Here is an 18,921-nt window from a genome sequence, read left to right as displayed (position 1 = left end):
GATGGTGTTTATTGGAGATATAACTGAGTAAGTAACTATTAATTAATAAGTTATTAACTATTTTATTATTAGTGGTATAGGTAGTTTATATGAAGATGATGGTGTTACTGAAGGTTACAAAGTTTCAAGTTTCACTACCACAAAGTTTACTTACAAACATGATACCTCCAAGTATTGTACATGTAATTGTAGCTAATTGCTACTTTGACTTTAGAGAGACACTTAGCTTGACTGTGTATCCATCTATTGGTACTTATGATGGCTTTCCATCAAAAAGAAACTACCAAATTGTTATTCCAAACTTCTGGCCAGGTAAGCTTTAGATTCAATGTATTATAATATCCATGTACACTCTATTGATAGCTGAGGAAGTCCAGCTTAACTCAAATTCATTAAGTTATTGTCCATTAAGAGATTCATTTGATGAATATACCAGTGACTGCTGGACTTATGATGGGAGGTACTATATTTATAATGAATTATTTGTTTTTAGTTTTAATTATTTATAGTACTCTATCCCTCATTGTTATTATTGTGACACCACAAGCTACCAGTGATGCAGTGAATGTCCAAGTAGCATATACACAGTTCAATGTGTTTGATCCATACAATATCAATATCAATATCAATGGAGAGTCCAAGAGTGTCGGATTCACTGGTATGGTGAGACGTCTTGTGAACATTAAACAATATCTAGATGATCAGGTATTTATATGAACTTTGAGTGATGAATTAGAGTCAAATGTACAGTCAGAAATTATAATTTCGCTATGTATGTCTGTGTGAAAGTGAGTAGACTATTCAGCATCTTGGCTGTCACTTTGGCATTCACACTGAAGTACTATTGGCTAGGCTACAAATTTCTACTCTTTTTCCTCTTTCAGTCATGTATTTTTTATCGTCTCCAAATCACAGTAGATGCAAGTTCCTGTTAGCATGCAATATGACTTGTGTGTTATATATTTAGTATTGTGTTATTTATTTGAGTTTTCTGTTACCTGTATGTATGCCTTTGTATAAAAAACATGAGAAGAACTAGCAATTTATTAGATATTATATAGCACTTTTACATCTGTATTATAGTACTTAATTGCATTTACTTTTGTACATGCAGTGGGGAATCATACATACATTATACCAAGAAGATTACAGAAGTTTAATTGATGCATCTGAAGCTGGTATTAGAATAACATACTCACCAACTGATATTGGATCACTGATCAATGGATTCAGGGATAACATGGAGGATACATATAATTCTGTGAGGAGAACTTAATCATTGTAAAATGTATTTATTGTTTCATTAGGTACCAAAATTGAATGTCAATTCAACTCTCAGGGAATTTTTAAAAGCACAGTTGACATTGAATTAAGAAATTTAATGTTTTCCTGCTACTAGACATTTATTGTTTTTTGTATCTTATGCTTACTTTCTATTTTGCTTGTAAGTGACTTGTATTATAGTAACTCTTAGATCTATTATTGTCCAAAATCACGCCATCCTCTAGATTGATTCTATAGACTCAGTGGGCAAATAAAAGATCTGTTGTCAAAGAATTAATAAATGATTAGGTGTTAATGTCATGAATCCTTTGTCTAGACTAGTAGCTCATAATCATTCAAAGCACTTGTATGACACCAATCCTCCATTACTGTTAAATTATTAATATATAGATTTTATCATTGAATTTTCATTAGCCAAGAAAAGAAAATGTGATAATATATCATATTAATTATTGTATAGCAGCAAAATGTGCATAGCTTGTGTTGCATGAGTTCTAACTAATGTTCTTGGCTTGAGGGCTGACTTGATGAGCTTAATAGCTTCCACAGTAATGAAAACTATAGCTGTCAGCATTGTTAACAGCCTTATTAGGATGATTCTTGGCTAAAGTCCTACACTTCCGTGCATGATACTTGATATCTTTAGCCCAACCCAAAGCATGAGCCCATTCATGCATCAAGACACGTTCTTTGGTAGGCGAGACACCTTTACAATTTTGCGTTAGTTTAAAGTAAGCATCACAAAGGAAGACAGTGAGATATGGAAGAGGTTTTTTAATATATGTATAGGCTCCAACTCCACTCTTGCAATTTGGACCATTATTGTAGTATTTGACTGTTTGGCTTGAGTCTGTGATCACATTTTCAACTCTGTCATACACTGATGTTACTTGAGTCCCCCTATCATCAGTATAGACACCAAACCATTCCTTATACAGCGCATCGGTTGAGCCAACTCTACCTTTAGCCTCTCCAATTTGACTGCAGATTCTCTTGTGAGCTCTTAACGTATGATCATTTTTACGATCACCACCAAGGAAGGTAACACTGGCACAATCTTCAATGTGGACGATGCTTTCTATTTCGGGTTCTTCGAGTTCTTTTGGTTTTACAAGCAAGTGAGTATCTTCCAGAACAACATACACAGTCTCGTCCACAGCCAATTCCTTGAGCTCATCCATGGACTGCAGCTCCATGTCATCTACTGTCAGATACAGCAATGGTTTACTGTATCGTATGGTGTAGAGGCCATCAGTGTCAATGTTAAAGGCATCAGTGATTTGAACTGTTGCAATGAAACTCTCGCCTGCCTTCAAGAGAAGAAAGTCTTCTTTTGTAGGAGGAAGACGATAAGCTATTATTCCTTCGTATGGAATAGGTTCACTGCCATGTAGAGAGACATCAAGGAATGGTGCCAATAATCCTTCGATGGGAGTTTCACTCGTAAGCAGATAAAGATCCTCCCTGGCATTGTTAGTGTACAGGAAAGAGCAAGCAACTGCAGAAGATCCTCTGCGACAATCCATTTTAACAGAGACTGGCTGCTTATTGGGTGCACTGCATGAGAAAATAAGACAATAGATGATTATCCATAATATGTAATAGTGACATACCTCAAGGCACAAACCAGGCAAGTAACCAGACAAAGTGAGAAGAGAAGAGCCTTCATTCCTTTCCTCAGTATTGACAATATTTACTTATGAGAAGATTGCTCCTTAAGTCAGAAATGACTCAATACAACTGTTCACTTGCTTTTATAATTTTTATTGATGTTACTAAATTTAAGTTGCTAAAAATAGGATTAGCTAGATATAGATATACAGGCAAAAGGTGTGAGGTGAGTATCCTTTTTGGCTGTCACTTTGGCATTCGACACTAGGCTATTACAAATGTGTACTCTTTTTCCTCTTCCAGTCACATATTTTTTGTTATGACTTGTGTGTTATCTATTTAGTATTGCTGTTGATTCTGCTATTCATGTTAGTTTTCTGTTACCTGTATTTTCTCGTATGCCTCTGTATAAAAATATGAGAAGAACTAGCCTAGCACTTTATTAGATATTTATAACACCTTTAAATTTGTATAGTACAAGTAAGAGTACATAATACCTAAACATTTACATGATATTTTTAGGTATTATGTACTCTTGGTACAATCCATTTAATTGCATTAGTTTTGTACATGCAGTAGGGAATCATACATAAGGTTTGATCGATGCATCTGAAACTGGTATTAGAATAACGTACTCACCAACTGATATTGGATCACTGATCAATGGATTCAGGGATAACATGGAGGATACATATAATTCTGTGAGGAGAACTTAATCAATTGTAAAATATATTTATTGTTTCATTAGGTACCAAAATTGAATGTCAATTCAGCTCTCAGAGAATTTTTAAAAGCACAGTTGACAGACATTGAATTAAGAAATCTGCTACCAGACATCTATTGTTTTTTGTATCTTGTGCTTACTTTCTATTTTGCTTTTAAGTTACTTGTATTATAGTAACTCTTATTAGATCTATTATTGTCCACAATCACACCCATCCTCTAGATTGAATCTATACACTCAGCAGGTAAATAAAAAATCTGCTGTCAAAGAATTCATAAATTATTAGGATTGTACTTTAGTTTCATGAATCCTTTGTCAATAATAATCATTCAAAACTTGTATGACACCAATCCTCCATTAGTGTATGCTGAATTATTAATTTATAGATTTTATCATTGAATTTTTATTAGCCAAGAAATGAAAATGTTATTATATTATATTATATTAATTATTGTAGCAGCAAAATGTGCATAGCTTGTGTTGCATGAGTTCTAACTAATGTTCTTGGCTTGAGGGCTGACTTGATGAGCTTAATAGCTTTCACAGTAATGAAAACTATAGCTGTCACCATTTTTAACAGCCTTATCGGGATCAGTCTCGGCCAGCTTCTGACACGGCTTTGAATAATACTTGTAATCCCGAGCATAGCCTAAAGCATGAGCCCATTCATGCATCAAGACACGTTCTTTGGTATACCGAACACCATTACAATTTTCTGGCAGTCTAAAATAAGGATTGCAAAAGTAGACAGTGTAATATGGACGGCCAGTAAGAAATGTATAGGCTACCCATCCCTTTTTGCATTTCGGACCATTATTATGGTATGTGACTGTGCGGCCTGAGATTCCAGTTTTCATTCTGTTGTATGCCTGTATTACTTTGTCCCCCCTTTTGGAAGTATAGGCACCAAACCATTTCTTATACAGTGCATCACTTGGGCCAACTCTACCTTTAGCTACGTCAATCTGACTGCAGAGTCTCTTATGAACTCTCAATGTAGCCTCATTGTCACGATCACCACCGATGAAGTTACAACTGGAACAACTTTGAATGTGGATAACATTTCCCATTTTGGGTTCTTCGGGTTCTTTTGGTTTTACGAGTGAGTGAGTATCTTCCAGAACAATATACACGGTCTCGTCCACAGCCAATTCCTTGAGCTCATCCATGGACTGCAGTTCCATCTCATCTACTGTCAGATACAGCAATGGTTTACTGTATCGTATGGTGTAGAGGCCATCAGTGTCAATGTTAAAGGCATCAGTGATTTGAACTGTTGCAATGAAACTCTCGCCTGCCTTCAAGAGAAGAAAGTCTTCTTTTGTAGGAGGAAGACGATAAGCTATTATTCCTTCGTATGGAATAGGTTCACTGCCGTGTAGAGAGACATCAAGAAATGGTGCCAATAATCCTTCGATGGGAGTTTCACTCGTAAGCAGATAAAGATCCTCCCTGGCATTGTTAGTGTACAGGAAAGAGCAAGCAACTGCAGAAGATCCTCTGCGACAATTCATTTTAACAGAGATTGGCTGTTTATTGGGTGCACTGCATGAGAAAAGAAGACAATACATAATATGTAATAGTGACATACCTCAAGGCACAAATCAGGCAAGTAACCAGACAAAGTGAGAAGAGAAGAGCCTTCATTCCTTTCCTCAGTATTGACAATATTTGCTTATGAGAAGATTGCTCCTTCAGTCAAAAGTGACTCAATACAACTGTTCACTTATTTTTATAATTTTTATTGATGTTACTAAATTTAAGTTGCTAAATATAGGATTAGCTAGATATAGATATACAGGCAAAAGGTGTGAGGTGAGTATTCTTTTTGGCATTTTGACTGTCACTTTGGCATTTGACACTAAAATACTATTGGCTACAACAAATGTGTACTCTTTTCCCTCCTCTACAACATGATACATGTACATTTAGCAAGAGTAATCTGTACAAAAATAGAGTTACTTTAATATGAACGACAAACAACACTGCTATAAAGTTGACAAAAAATAAGTACTGTATCTAGACTAGTATATATGTTATATAACCTTAGAGACAGTCATCAAAATAATTAGGATTTCTTCCAACATTATCCACCCATTGATATTGCATTTGTAGCCATTGGGTGGTAGTCTTTCTACTTTCCTCTAGCTCTGGATTCCTGTGCTGCATCATTCTAGCATAAGTACGAGCTAGTACGTCATCCTCATCGTCCTCATCCTCATCGCTTTCTTTATTTTCCTCCTCATTTTCTTCACAGCTCTAATAAAGACAAAACGTATTATAGTTCACGCACATTACCGTATAGCGGGTAATTTTGGAGGGAATTAAATTTGGCGAATTTGACGTTTTGATAGCCATTTGCCAAAATAGAAATCTGCCATTTTGAGCCATTATACGCATGCTCAATGGCACGTGGCCACAAATTCACCAAATTAAAAATCTGCCAATTACCAAAATTTGCCAAATTTTAGCTCCTCCAAAATTACGCTGCTATACGGTATGTTAGGAGAATTTTGTTAAAAAATGGCAAGGTATGACTTTTCCTATTTTATATATATATACATGTGCATGTTATCAGGAGCCCATGATGTTATAAAGTTTTGAGTTGATTCTGATCAAATTTAGATTTTTTGAGAGTTTTACATTAGAAAGAATTAATAAACTCACAATTTCATCCAGTGTAGGAAAATAGGATTGTCTAGTCTGTTTCTCATCATCCTCGGGGTCTATCTGCAAAGGCTGCAGACCTTCTCTGAGAAACTGTGAATGCATGTTATGAATAGCAAATAGTTCTACAGTGAGAAAAAAAGAATAAAATTATATGAGAGGAAAAAGAAGAGAGAGAGAGGCATAATAAAAAAGGAGGGGTAGCACTAACGATATTGCTTATCATTGTGTTGAGTTGATTGCCTAACTGTAGATGTCTCAGCTGACTGTAATAAAATAATTTAAAAATAATATTAATAATTAACAATTGTGACACGTACAAATTGAGTTCTGTTCCAATCCACGATTGGTTTGACATGTTTCTTCAACCACTTTAGTATGCACATCTCTGCAACCTGTAGCATATGCATACATGTACATATTGCACACAATGACAATATGTACCGTATAGCAAGAAATTTTTTTTGAGGAGCTAAAATTTGGTGAATTGCTAAATTTTTGTGATTGGCGGATTTTAACTTGGTAAATTTGTGGCCACATGCCATTGAGGATGCCTCTAATGGCTCAAAATGGATGGATTTTAATTTTTGCAAATGGCTATCAAAATGCCAAATTTGCCAAATTTAACTCCCTCCAAAATTTCCCGCTATACGGTATATTATTATAATTAACATACATCAATTTGTATGGTGGTTTCCAGCTCTTGTCTTGTATGGAGTTCGTGTGATTCGAGTCGCATGTGTATATCCTCACAGCGATAAGCCAACATCCTATATGAGGTATAATAGTAATACAATTAAACAGTAATGAATACATTAGTGTGTTTGCTGGTAATTTAAACACATAATATAGTACATAATCAATGGCCATGCGTAACTCGAAAAATTGAAGTCGGAATCAACTCAAACTTTCTACATAGCATAAGGACATCAATATGTATCAAAAACTGTAATAAAAATTGGGGGTGATTTCGGAGCCATTTTTTAGAAAAAACCATGGGTTATAGCAGTAACTCAAAAAATTAAAGTCGGAATAGACTCAAACTTTCTACATAGCATAGGACATTAATATGTATCAGAAAATGTAATAAAAATTGGGGGTGATTTCGGAGCCATTTTTTAGAAAATACCATGGGCTATAGCCTTGGGTATTTTTTAGAAAATGGCATATTTTTAAGAACGGCCATAACTCAAAAAATTGAAGTCGGAATTGACTCAAACTTTCTACATAGCATAAGGACATCAATATGTATCAGAAAATGTAATAAAAATTGGGGGTGATTTCGGAGCCATTTTTTGGAAAAAAACCATGGGCTATAATAGCCTTGGGTATTTTTCAGAAAATGGCATATTAAAAAAAATGGCCATAACTCAAAAAATTAAAGTCGGAATCGACTCAAACTTTCTACATAGCATAAGGACATTAATATGTATCAAAAAATGTAATAAAAATTGGGGGTGATTTTGCAGCCATTTTTTAGAAAAAACAATGGGCTATAGCCTTGGGTATTTTTCAGAAAATGGCATATTTAAAAAAATGGCCATAACTAAAAAAATTGAAGTTGGAATTGACTCAAACTTTCTACATAGCATAAGGACATCAATATGTATCAAAAACTGTAATAAAAATTGGGGGTGATTTCGGAGCCATTTTTTAGAAAAATACCCAAGTTATGGCCTTGGGTATTTTTCAGAAAATGGCATATTTAAAAAAATGGCCATAACTAAAAAAATTGAAGTTGGAATTGACTCAAACTTTCTACATAGCATAAGGACATCAATATGTATCAAAAAATTTAATAAAAATTGGGGGTGATTTCGGAGCCATTTTTTAGAAAAAACCATGGGCTATAGCCTTGGGTATTTTTCTGAAAATGGCATATTTTTAAAAATGGCCATAACTCGAAAAATTGAAGTCGAAATCAACTCAAACTTTCTATATAACATAAGGACATCAATATGTATCAGAAAATGTAATAAAAATTGGGGGTAATTTCGGAGCCATTTTTTGGAAAAAACCATGGGCTAATTTTTAAAATTGGCATAACTCAAAGAATTGAAGTCGGAATCAACTCAAACTTTCTACACAGCATATGCATCAAAAATTATAATTATCCCACCTCAGGACATCCTGAAAGGATACAATGCCATCAGTTTCAGACTCCTGAGTATAATTAGGTGTGCTCTTTTTGACAGACTGAGACACTTCACGGCGCAACTCCTCTTCCATTTCCCACAGCAACAATGGATCCTCCGTCAAAATATGTGGGAACCTTCCCTATATACCAATTAGCACTAATACATAATACACTCATTTTATTTGTTGCACATGATTGCAATGAAAATCATAAATGTAAGTATGAATATAGATTGAAGTAATCTACAACAGTTTGTGCAAACGATTAAATTAAGGCCTTTTCACACTGACCAAAGTAATGCGCATTGATGCCCATTAATCGCGTTCACAGTCTAGAGTGGTTTCAAATTGATGTGCATCAATGAGCATCACTCTCACTTCACCTCCAGAGGTGAATTGATGTGAAGTGATGCGCTTCGATCAATGTAAACCAATGGCAACAAGAACACAAAATGATACATAATTCAGCTGCTAGTGTGAACAAGATCGATGTGCATCAAAGCGCTTTGAAAACTGTGCGCCAGTGTGAAAAGGCCTTTAGTCTCTTACAATTATCTGGCTTGGGTCTCCAAGGTTAAAGCTATAAAACTCTTGAAGCTCTAGCGTCCTCAGCAAAAGCTTTATTCTACTGATTTTAATGTGAGACTATAAAAAGAGAAGAAATATTAGTATTATTATTATTATTCCATTATCATTAAATGTGGACATACTTTCGCTTGAGTATCAAAGTATCTCCATTTCCTCTTGAAGTCTTTTATGACAGAGAGGCTTAGGTTAGTATCATCATCATTGTAGAATATAGAGAAATTCTCAAGCAATACAGCTAGTACAGAAAACAGTAATCGAAAATGATACGTCAAAGTGAAAAACTTTTAAATCTTACCAATAAAAACATTGAGTAATATGAAAGGTACTACGACAATAAATGATCCAAAGTACAGAACAGAAATGATTATTGAGAAAACTACATGTATATTTTCATCATTGTTTGAGCCAAAAGGATCCCTCAACTATATATCAAATGAGGATCACATGAGAGTCAGGTGACATATTGCACTTACAGCAACATCCCACATGAGCTGGTACCAATCTTCGCCGGTTAGACATCTCCACATTGAACCAAATGCCTGAAGAGCTCCAGCAAAATTAACCATACTAGAGAAATAAACAGAGATATGAAGGACTACCGTATAGTGGGAAATTTTGGAGGGAATTAAATTTGGCGAATTTGGCGTTTTGATAGCCATTCGCCAAAATTAAACCCGCCATTTTGAGCCATTATACGCATGCTCAATGCACGTGGCCACCAATTCGCCAAATTAAAATCCGCCAATCACCAAAATTTAGCAATTCGCCAAATTTTAGTCCCTCCAAAATTTTCCGCTATACGGTACTGTCTAGTGGGAAATTTTGGAAAAACTAAAATTTGGCAAATTGGTGATTAGCAAATTTTAATTTTGCAAATTTGTGGCCACGTACCATTAAGCATGCATATAATGGCTCAAAATGGTGGGATTTATTTCGGCAAATGGCTGTTGAAATGCCGAATTTGCCAAATTTAATTCTCTTCAAAATTTCCCGCTATACAGTATCTTATTATTAAGCTTTAAAAATGATACTTGCCTACTAAAAGCTAACCTATAAGATACTCCTTCCCCTTTCTTCACATCACTGAATAGCACCACACCAAGAAAAGAATAACAGAGTATTATAATCATCAATACGAGGAGCAATGGAATAGTACGCATCACTGTAGTACTGACTGTAATGAGGAGATTCAGCAAAGCACTCTGCCAAGTGATAATAATAATAATGACAACAATTTTAATAATAATAATAACAATAATAATAATAATTACACCAGATTACTAACTTACATATTGCAACATAGCTTTCAAACACTTTAATATACTAATAGTTAATGCAACATAAGATAGCTAAAAAGAAGGAAATTATTATTACATTATTATGCACTAGAAAAGTCATGCTTACTGATGCTCGTTGAGTGTTGAAGAAAATGCATACAAAAATGGTATACAGTACAATTGAAATAGCCAAAAACAAGTCAAAGAAGTTCCTCCGACTGTGAAAATACAATGGGCCAAATGCTAGAAACTTCATTATAACCTGTAGAATGTAGATACAGCTTAAAGTTAAACAAATAGAAATATTATGATGATCTGACCTCAATAACAACATAAGAGTTAAAGATGACATTCAAAACAATAAGAAAACTTATTATCTTTGTTGGCTCAAGACTCCACTGCAATAAAATAATATTAGCAATTTAATAACACGTTAATTACAACTGTAACTATATCAAGGTATAAAAAAACAATGACACTACATTGCAGGTAATATATACAAGTTTTAAAACTAGTGATGAATAAAATGTCCGTTAATAAACTTACAGGAACTATCAAAGTTAATGTAGAAAGGACAGTAAAAATAGTTGGTATTATCCTGTACTGATTATGAGTCACTATGTTATACAACTTCAATCGAAAGACATTGTGTCCTATATTATAAAAGAGAAGCCTAATGAATGATTCATATAAAAATCACTCACTTGGCTCTTGAGGAAGTTTATAAGGTCTCTGTAACGAAATACGTTGCATTAGTTCAACCCACCTGTTCTGGTCAACAGAGAGTAGAAACCGATGGCCTGGCTTATGCTCGTTAAAATTATTGACAACGATACCAAGGAACAACTGAAGGCCCAAATTAACTGCCAGGAAAACATAAATGTGTATGTAGAAACTCATGTACTACAAAAGAGGAAAATGAGATAAAATGTGTCCATTTTATACATGTATGTCCTATATAGATATGTATGTCCTTTACCAATTGTGATCTGTGATCACGGAACATATCCCTCACTTCAATCCATCCCTCCAATGTGAGAAGTTCAAATAATGTAATGAATGCAAATAACACGTTATTGAATGGAAAATCACGAGCATATGGAAACCTAAAAGAGAAAGAGAGAGAGAGAGAGAGAGGGAGAAAGGGAGAAAGAGAGAGAGAGAGGGAGAGAGGGAGGGAGAGAAAGAGAGAGGAAGAAAAAGAGACAAATAGAGAGAGGGAAGACATGAACATACCAAACTCTAGGTACAAGCATGAAATATTCTTTGGTAACATTTTGCAAGTAAAGGAACTCTTTTGATACTCTGACTGATATATTAAACTCCCCAACACACTCATTCATGTTCTTTATGGAAGGATCATTACAAAATGCTAACGGATTTTCGTTAGTCCCAGCAAACAGCTAGAGATTGAGAGAAAAAAATGAGACAAAAATTGGGACAGAGAGAGAGAGAGAGAGAAGAAAGAAAAAGTCAAAATAAAATAAGACGTTGGCTATACACTAATTTCAATTTTTAACAATCATTTTTAGTCCAATTTACCTGAACTCCCAAACTAGCAAACATGAACATGAATGCGACCATTATTATAACAGCAGTCAGTAAGTTCCTCCATCCCTCCAGTATCTCTCCAATGACAGAGCGTAACGAGCGAAAGAGAGATATAACATGAAGTGGCCTCAAAGCCCTGACACCCATCAATACAATGATCCACACGTGATCTTTAAACGAGAAACTGTCAAAGACTACTATGCCTCTTGAACGCTTCATATCAGCTCCCCATATAGGAACCAAAACCAACACTACAATACTGTCCTATTATTATTATTATTATTATTATAAAATCAATTTTCAATGAAAGATGCCTACTATCAGTAATATCCAGTCCATTACATCAAAGATACTGCTAATGGCAGCATGTGGATTCAGAAAGAAACCTTTTGATAGTACTCTGATTAGGAGCCAAGAGAGCATGACAATGACATAAAAGACTTCAGTGGCCTAGAGTGAGTGTTCATCATACACTAAATGATGCTGGTTAACCTAATGTGACTCACAATGATGTAATGGTGTACGTTCTTTGGAGTAAAAATAAGAGCAGTGAGTTCATAAAACTGAATAATTATCATAAACCAAAGAGTAAGGAACATTATCCAAGTAGAGAAGGGCATCTGACTAAGGATCCACCTAATGTAACATGTACATGCATGGATGACAGAATGAAGCTAACAGGTATGTACGTACATGTACATGTATAATAGTATTAGTGATAGAATGAAGCTATTTTATAAAAATAGCTTATATTTTATAAAGTGTATAAACATATTCTTACTTTATTAAGAAAATAGCTCTAGCCTTAAATAACACCCAGAGCTTCCCCTCAATCAGTTCATACTTGGGAGTTCTGTTGATGTCATAGGATGACTCATAAGGCAATTACTGGTTAATGTTGACTCACTCTATCTGGGCTGTCAGCAAAAACGTGCAAAACTTTCTTAATTTATTCTCTGGAGGCAAACAGAAAAGGGCCAGATCAAAGCAGCGGTGTTTTTCACGGTACTCATCAAATTCGCTTCTATTCCTAAGGGATATAATTTAAAATAATAAATTATAACTTGGGAATTATCGAGATTAAATTATAAATCACATATTTAAATGCATGCATATGTACATAGCACATGCAATGATCAATATCTGATTAATTAATACATTATATTCATTTAAATTCTTATGCTAATATTCATGTATACATTGCTCCCTTACCTTGTTTTGTCTCCTTGATTTCTTGTTGAATCACCAAACAGGTAAGGCAGCTGTGAAGAGCGAGTATTAGTGGTATCCTTCTCCTCAGCTTTATGACGCCATTGCTTCACATATCTAGACACAGAGAATAAGACACACATACAGCAATTGAAGTGTGTGTGTGTGTGTGTGTGTGTGTGTGTGTGTGTGTGTGTGTGTGTGTGTGTGTGTGTGTGTGTAGGACTTGCTTTAATAGTGAAGCAACTGTTTGATATTTCCTTTCATAATTTGGATTAAACATGTTAAATTCTTCTTCAACATTAGTCACTAATGAGAGACTTCTTAGCTAGAATAAAAATCAATTGACAAACTATCCACTATATTCATGACTTATTTATTGGGCTTGATAAATATAAATTTGCTAACATTCACATTCTTTTATGCATATTACCAAGAGTATATAAATACCCTTGATATTACAATACTGATTTCATTGCTTACAGATCCTGCATTTGAAGATGATTTCTGATTAGGTTTTGCTGTCGGTTCATCTTGACGAGTAGCATCAGTTAATGAAAGAGATGCTGAAGAATTATCTGCTGACTCAAAAAACCTCCGAACCTCAACTTCTCTACAAAAATGAAATACTATTAAAAAGTCGCTACCTCTTAAAATATTCATTTGAACTCATTGTTCTACTCAGTCTGAATAACAAATTATTAAACTTACTCTAAATTAGGATCAGCCAACCCTTTACCAGGCGGACGAAGCATTTTAGGATGATTTTTTAATCTATATTAATCAGATAATGAAGGACATAGCATAAAAATAAAATTTAATAAAGAAGCGATCTTGAAACCATTTTTTGGAAAAATCATGGTGCCCACCCCATTTTTATGACATTTTTTTGACACATGTTTCATGCAATCTGATGTAGCTCATTGTATGAAGTACAAATACATTAATTACATTTTGAATATTCTCAAATGAATAGGAACAGTCTCAGCACTTGCTTTCTTACGTTTGATACTCTAATAATAATAAAACAAATAATAATCATTTTGCATTTGCAACAGCATCAAGAGAAAAGTACAAAGGAGCGTATACTTCACATGTAATGCATGGAGTGTTACTTGTAAAACTATTTGTCAAAGAACTACATAAATTCATGCATTCCGTGTTTATCATTTAAACTCACCTCGAGTTTTCTTTGCTTCTCTTCTTCATCGTATTCGAGATTATCAAGAATGACGGCACCGAAAACATTCAAGAAAATCTACAAAAAGGCAAAGTAGCAGACGAATTAAGAAATTAGTGTAGTACCAGGGACGAAAAAAGGTGAATTACAATGAAATATAAATTAGTAAAGAGCCACTCGTATCCACTTAGACACATCAGTTCACTGGTAATGTCAGTCCATGCTTCATTCATTACTAGCTGGAATGTTGATTTAAAAGCCTGCAAACAAAGAAAATAAAAAGCCATCAGCCACAAAAAACTAGGACTATAGTCCATGCCTATTAGCTCCAAGAAATTTGTAATTGTATATGTGTACACTTGCATGCTTTGCTGATTAATAATTTAACATACATGCTCTATAATTACTATATTGCTGCTAACACTTACCGACAAAAAGTTGCTGTAATGCTCTTCAGCATTAGAGCATTCATCACTGTACTTCTTGTAAGTGAATATCTGAGCATTAACGATTGAGAGGAAGACAATAATAGCCAGAGTGATAGCTATTAGTATTGGTATACGAGCATTGCTCATTAACTTGTGGAAAAACTCTCCAAGGTAGCGTGACATCCGAATCAAGCGAGGGAGACGAAGGGCCTACAACACAAACACAAATTAACATCAAAGGCTCCAAAACTATTGTTTTAAGAATTTAATAAGTCACTGATAAACAACAGGGACTACACCTGGTCCAACTATTACACACACATAATTTCATGGATCAGCAAAAACAAGGCACCATCGTATACATTAGTATTATTTATGTTATCAAATATACATGTACATATACATTATACATTACATGTACATATACATTATACATTACATGTACATGCTCTAACTAGAAATGCTTACTTGAAAAACAACAAATCCGTTGGCTGGATAGAGTGGATTATAAAAGTGTCTCGAAGGAATGGCAGCAATGATGCCACCAACAGCTAGGACCATCAAACAGATGTAATAAGGATGCTTGAAAAACAGCTTCAGCTGCCCGTGGTAGAGATGGAACAAAAGCAATATAATCACTTCCACCAGAAATGCTGAACTAACAGAAGCCTAAACAAAAATGAAAATGTACATACTAACATTCTCTCATTACCTGCCAAGTTTGTAGGAAAATTCTCCATATTTCTTTATTGTTTTCATGAAAACCGGCCATTTTTAAGCTAGTAATGATGGCATCAAGCAGTACCAGCACAAGGAACACTTTCTCCATCTTGAGCAGTTTGCCCTTATACTTGTTAGTGAACTCCTTTGGACTGTTCTTCTCCATTGACACAAGACGAAGTGTCCCATTGTCAAGTGAGAGGACCTATAGTAGTAATAGAGACAGAGAGACACAGAGGAGAGGATGAGGGTTTGAGAAGACAAAGAATGCTAAACATCAAAGCATGCTTAGCAGACTCAAAAAAGGGAATGAATGTAGTAGCAATAATGACTAAAAGAATGCTTTAGAGATACACAAGCAAAACATTCAAAGTAGCTTCATAATATACAGCATTAAAGTATTTAGCATGCATTTATGCATACACAGATGAACTGATGAACAATTTTCCAATGAGTAATGACTACAAGACAGATATTGATACCATTATTTAGCTCATTAAAGTACAGATGCACGTACTGTTGATGGTTTTGTTGGTTGCTGCTTCTGGTTAAGCTGTGGTGCTTTAACTCTTGAATGGCTTCTGAGGTCAGCAAAAGACTCAATGATAACAACCAGAAATATACTTTGCTAATAATAATAATAATAATAATAATAATAATAATAATACAAAAAGACTTAATCTCAGTGCCAATTATATATTAATGACGACTTACTTGAAGCAATATGACAATGAACAATATTAGAACCATGTAAAAGATTGCAATAGCAAAGACACTGCCAGTTTTACCGGAGTGACCATCCGCAGCGGATATCATCATGAAACTCCACAACTCCAATGTGGATGCCTCATACACAGCATACAGGCCATCCACTAGTAGTATGATTAGTATCAAATATACATAATATATATACCTAGCTAAACACACTTACAGATGGTTCTAAATTGTCCATAATTAACATAAGTCCGATAATTAAGAGACACGCTATCACTTCTTTTTATTCCAACAGTAGAGACGCTACCACATGATATCGGATAGCTCTCATTGAACTCAGCTTTTGGACAATAAACTGAAGTATCTGGATCACAATGGGTTATAGGGATGGCTGGAACAGTACTGAATTAATATACAACAATGATGAGGTCGGTATAATGATAATGATAATAAATACACTCACCCATTGTATACACAGATATGGTCCAATCCTCCAATTAAGTGTACACCGAATAGCGCAAAAATATAAACAAAAATGAAATAAAAAATGGTCACTTTACAAAGCTGCTTCCACCTAATAAACAGGAATAATTATATACAGTCTGAGTATAATTTCACACTCTCTCCTCTCACTTTATTATGGTTGACACTTTCTGTAGAACCGACGACTCAATCTTTAATGGAATGAATAGCTTTGCTGCCGAAGTGACAGAAAGAATAGCACGTGGTAGGAATCCAATATACCATAACCAACTTATCTCTACCTCAATTGAGCGATACACCTACAGTACGCATATTAAATAAGCATATGAGTCCCTAATTCTCTATTGGGATCATTCAAAGTAGAGATACAATAGATTAATGCTCTAGAGTAAATTAGTCAAATCTCATTGCAGCCCCAGAGTGACAAAGCATAGTAGCATAGTAAGCTACATGATAATGCTAATAGTGATAGCTGATACACTATAATATTAGATAGTATTTGATGATTCATTTCATCTAAACAATCACTATAACGCTAATGTCATGCTTTCTTCTGTTTCAGTTCATGAATTTGTAGAATTTGAACCCATTCATGTAAATACTACTCGCTAATGTAATCCTTAAGTTATATTACAACAACACACACACACACAAACAAACACACAGAAGTTGATCAAAGGCCATACTTGCACAAAAAAGCTTTGTTAAAGTTCAAACTGGTCTAAAAACCTTTCAAAACTACTAGGCTCAAATACAAGCCACGGCTGCTCAAATACACCTGTGGTATGTGCTTATTATAATGATGAGTGTAGGAGTGGTGCAGAAAGTATTTTGTTTGTAGTCCTACAATTCTAGGAAACACAAGTCATCATGAACATGGTTATCAATTACCTAATATACAAGCTATAGCAAAAAGCATGTAATAGCATGCAATACTAGTTTACTATAGTAAGCTTGAATGTCAATAGGGACACACAAATTTAAGTCAGTTGAGAATAGTTCTCCCATTTAACAACTTAGTCTTATAGTCTGTGTAGTAGAGTAATAGGACAATAGCATGCTTTTCTATGGAAGTATATCAATACTGAACTATAATTTGAGGACACTGTACAAAAATGAGATGTGAAGTCTCACCAAAAGCACTAACTACTTGTACATTCTCCCTATTCATCACTCTCATTGTAATTACCATTCCACTGAAAGGCAATATTACCAACATGCTACACTATGCACATCAGCTACTTACTCCAATTCCAACAGAGTACCAGATAGAAATGAAGACGCCAGAGAGACTCAAGAACCTCACGCAATCATAACACTGAATCTTCTCTTCCCACTAGAGTGAGGATAACAATAACAGATGTCATCAATGCATCATTAACTCTTAGTTTGTTATAAACACACAATATAAGCTGATAATGCTATGTCAAATATGGGCTCTTGTAGGGCACAAAAAGGAACACAAGGTCATAGTAAGATATTAGTATACAACTTAAGCTATGCATTGACCATACATAGTGTAATGTAGCTATCACTACCTTTAGCATAGCACACACATATTATGATGATCTATAGTTCTTACTGGTTGAGAGACTAAGTAACAAGTTCTCAGTGAGAACTGAAACGTAAAGAGTAGAGCCAGTATAGCATCCAGTACAGTGATTATGCTGTACTGTATCTGGAGTTTTGCTTTATCAGAATCTTCAAAGAAAGGGATTGAGAGGAGGAGGACGATCAAATTGGCAAAGGAGAGGATACGAAAAGACTGCCTAGCTTTATTGTTCTTCATCATCCACAGCCACCAGTTGCTTGTCTCTGTTTTGGCTCCTTCATCCCCTTCATCTGGAGATATTATTTTAATACACATCATCATGAGTGCGTGCATGCAAATGCTGCTTTGTTTACCTATTGTGGGATCCCGCGGGAAATGGTACCAGTACTCTGGCTGAATGATACCCGACGCAGTGGAATAGACTGAGACTTTTGGTTGAAAGGTAACTGAGGTTTTGCGCCCTCCTGGAGCTGGCTTTGTTTCAACGCTAGGCTCGTAGCGAGCTGCCATTCTGATTCTGGCAATCTTCGAGTACCGAGTCTCATTGTAACTGGGCGTGACTTTATTATAGTAATCGTTTAGATCTCTTACTACTGTACTATTATTTTTTTCACGGTCCCTGAAATAAAATGTAAGAATCAACCATCAAACCAATTACTTAGCATTACAATAGACTGTAGGATTATTCCAGAGGACTGGAAAGGATCCATTCTCTTGTAGAAGCAGACATTGTGGATCCTGGAGGGAATTAGGGCGTAGTTCAGGTGTGGCTCTAGCCTGCGGTCTGCACACGTGTC

At 35.0% G+C, this 18,921-nt stretch overlaps 4 protein-coding genes across 4 annotated transcripts in view; 1 reads left to right on the top strand and 3 right to left on the bottom strand.

Annotated features, from left to right (window-relative positions):
* The window catches only part of LOC105313450 (uncharacterized), a 13,442-nt gene extending 12,069 nt beyond the window's left edge, over positions 1 to 1,373 (top strand). The window contains exons 21-26 of the mRNA XM_019998849.1: positions 81 to 144; positions 193 to 312; positions 364 to 460; positions 510 to 705; positions 1,115 to 1,261; positions 1,308 to 1,373. Coding sequence (XP_019854408.1) covers positions 81 to 144; positions 193 to 312; positions 364 to 460; positions 510 to 705; positions 1,115 to 1,261; positions 1,308 to 1,373 — 690 coding nt within the window. The remainder of the gene's footprint in view (positions 1 to 80; positions 145 to 192; positions 313 to 363; positions 461 to 509; positions 706 to 1,114; positions 1,262 to 1,307) is intronic.
* A 298-nt stretch (positions 1,374 to 1,671) lies between these two features.
* Positions 1,672 to 3,005, bottom strand: LOC105313449 (extracellular protease-like). The gene is made up of 2 exons (XM_011406889.2): positions 2,898 to 3,005; positions 1,672 to 2,841 (listed from the first exon to the last, which is right to left on the bottom strand). Exons 1-2 carry the CDS (start codon positions 2,951 to 2,953, stop codon positions 1,818 to 1,820), a joined length of 1,080 nt encoding a protein of 359 aa, XP_011405191.2. The 5' UTR covers positions 2,954 to 3,005; the 3' UTR covers positions 1,672 to 1,817.
* A 1,003-nt stretch (positions 3,006 to 4,008) lies between these two features.
* LOC105313448 (extracellular protease-like) lies at positions 4,009 to 5,405 on the bottom strand. The gene is made up of 2 exons (XM_011406888.2): positions 5,211 to 5,405; positions 4,009 to 5,164 (listed from the first exon to the last, which is right to left on the bottom strand). Exons 1-2 carry the CDS (start codon positions 5,264 to 5,266, stop codon positions 4,150 to 4,152), a joined length of 1,071 nt encoding a protein of 356 aa, XP_011405190.2. The 5' UTR covers positions 5,267 to 5,405; the 3' UTR covers positions 4,009 to 4,149.
* Positions 5,406 to 5,493: 88 nt separating this feature from the next.
* Positions 5,494 to 18,874, bottom strand: LOC105313445 (sodium leak channel non-selective protein-like). The gene is made up of 42 exons (XM_019998863.1): positions 18,793 to 18,874; positions 18,478 to 18,743; positions 18,155 to 18,414; positions 17,819 to 17,908; positions 16,723 to 16,871; positions 16,553 to 16,663; positions 16,307 to 16,491; positions 16,090 to 16,247; positions 15,893 to 16,003; positions 15,368 to 15,580; positions 15,124 to 15,324; positions 14,656 to 14,865; positions 14,353 to 14,487; positions 14,228 to 14,305; positions 13,999 to 14,060; positions 13,759 to 13,821; positions 13,531 to 13,660; positions 13,278 to 13,375; positions 13,051 to 13,164; positions 12,746 to 12,868; positions 12,620 to 12,691; positions 12,345 to 12,474; positions 12,157 to 12,288; positions 11,830 to 12,102; positions 11,524 to 11,690; positions 11,267 to 11,393; positions 10,992 to 11,190; positions 10,834 to 10,940; positions 10,608 to 10,685; positions 10,415 to 10,549; positions 10,300 to 10,359; positions 10,061 to 10,212; positions 9,484 to 9,577; positions 9,306 to 9,432; positions 9,133 to 9,245; positions 8,972 to 9,067; positions 8,406 to 8,563; positions 6,963 to 7,056; positions 6,607 to 6,681; positions 6,498 to 6,552; positions 6,287 to 6,411; positions 5,494 to 5,878 (listed from the first exon to the last, which is right to left on the bottom strand). The coding sequence occupies exons 2-42, from the start codon at positions 18,632 to 18,634 to the stop codon at positions 5,666 to 5,668; spliced, it is 5,430 nt and encodes a 1,809-aa protein (XP_019854422.1). The 5' UTR covers positions 18,635 to 18,743; positions 18,793 to 18,874; the 3' UTR covers positions 5,494 to 5,665.
* Positions 18,875 to 18,921: the final 47 nt, after the last annotated feature.

Source organism: Amphimedon queenslandica, unplaced genomic scaffold (genome assembly GCF_000090795.2).
Source record: "Amphimedon queenslandica unplaced genomic scaffold, v1.1 AMPQUscaffold_13303, whole genome shotgun sequence".
NCBI classification, from domain to species: Eukaryota; Metazoa; Porifera; class Demospongiae; order Haplosclerida; family Niphatidae; genus Amphimedon; species Amphimedon queenslandica.
This window is presented reverse-complemented; position numbering and strand designations above follow the sequence as displayed.

Coding starts and splice junctions, on each gene's coding strand:
- LOC105313449 (XM_011406889.2), bottom strand. CDS start 2,953: ATGAAGGCTCTTCTCTTCTCACTTTGTCTGGTTACTTGCCTGGTTTGT. Junction 2,842..2,897: donor TGCCTGGTTTGTGCCTTGAG/GTATGTCACTAT, acceptor TTTCTCATGCAG/TGCACCCAATAAGCAGCCAG.
- LOC105313448 (XM_011406888.2), bottom strand. CDS start 5,266: ATGAAGGCTCTTCTCTTCTCACTTTGTCTGGTTACTTGCCTGATTTGT. Junction 5,165..5,210: donor TGCCTGATTTGTGCCTTGAG/GTATGTCACTAT, acceptor TTTCTCATGCAG/TGCACCCAATAAACAGCCAA.
- LOC105313445 (XM_019998863.1), bottom strand. CDS start 18,634: ATGGCAGCTCGCTACGAGCCTAGCGTTGAAACAAAGCCAGCTCCAGGA. Junction 12,692..12,745: donor TTGCTGACAGCCCAGATAGA/GTGAGTCAACAT, acceptor TGACATCAACAG/AACTCCCAAGTATGAACTGA. Junction 9,068..9,132: donor ACTTTGATACTCAAGCGAAA/GTATGTCCACAT, acceptor CTCTTTTTATAG/TCTCACATTAAAATCAGTAG.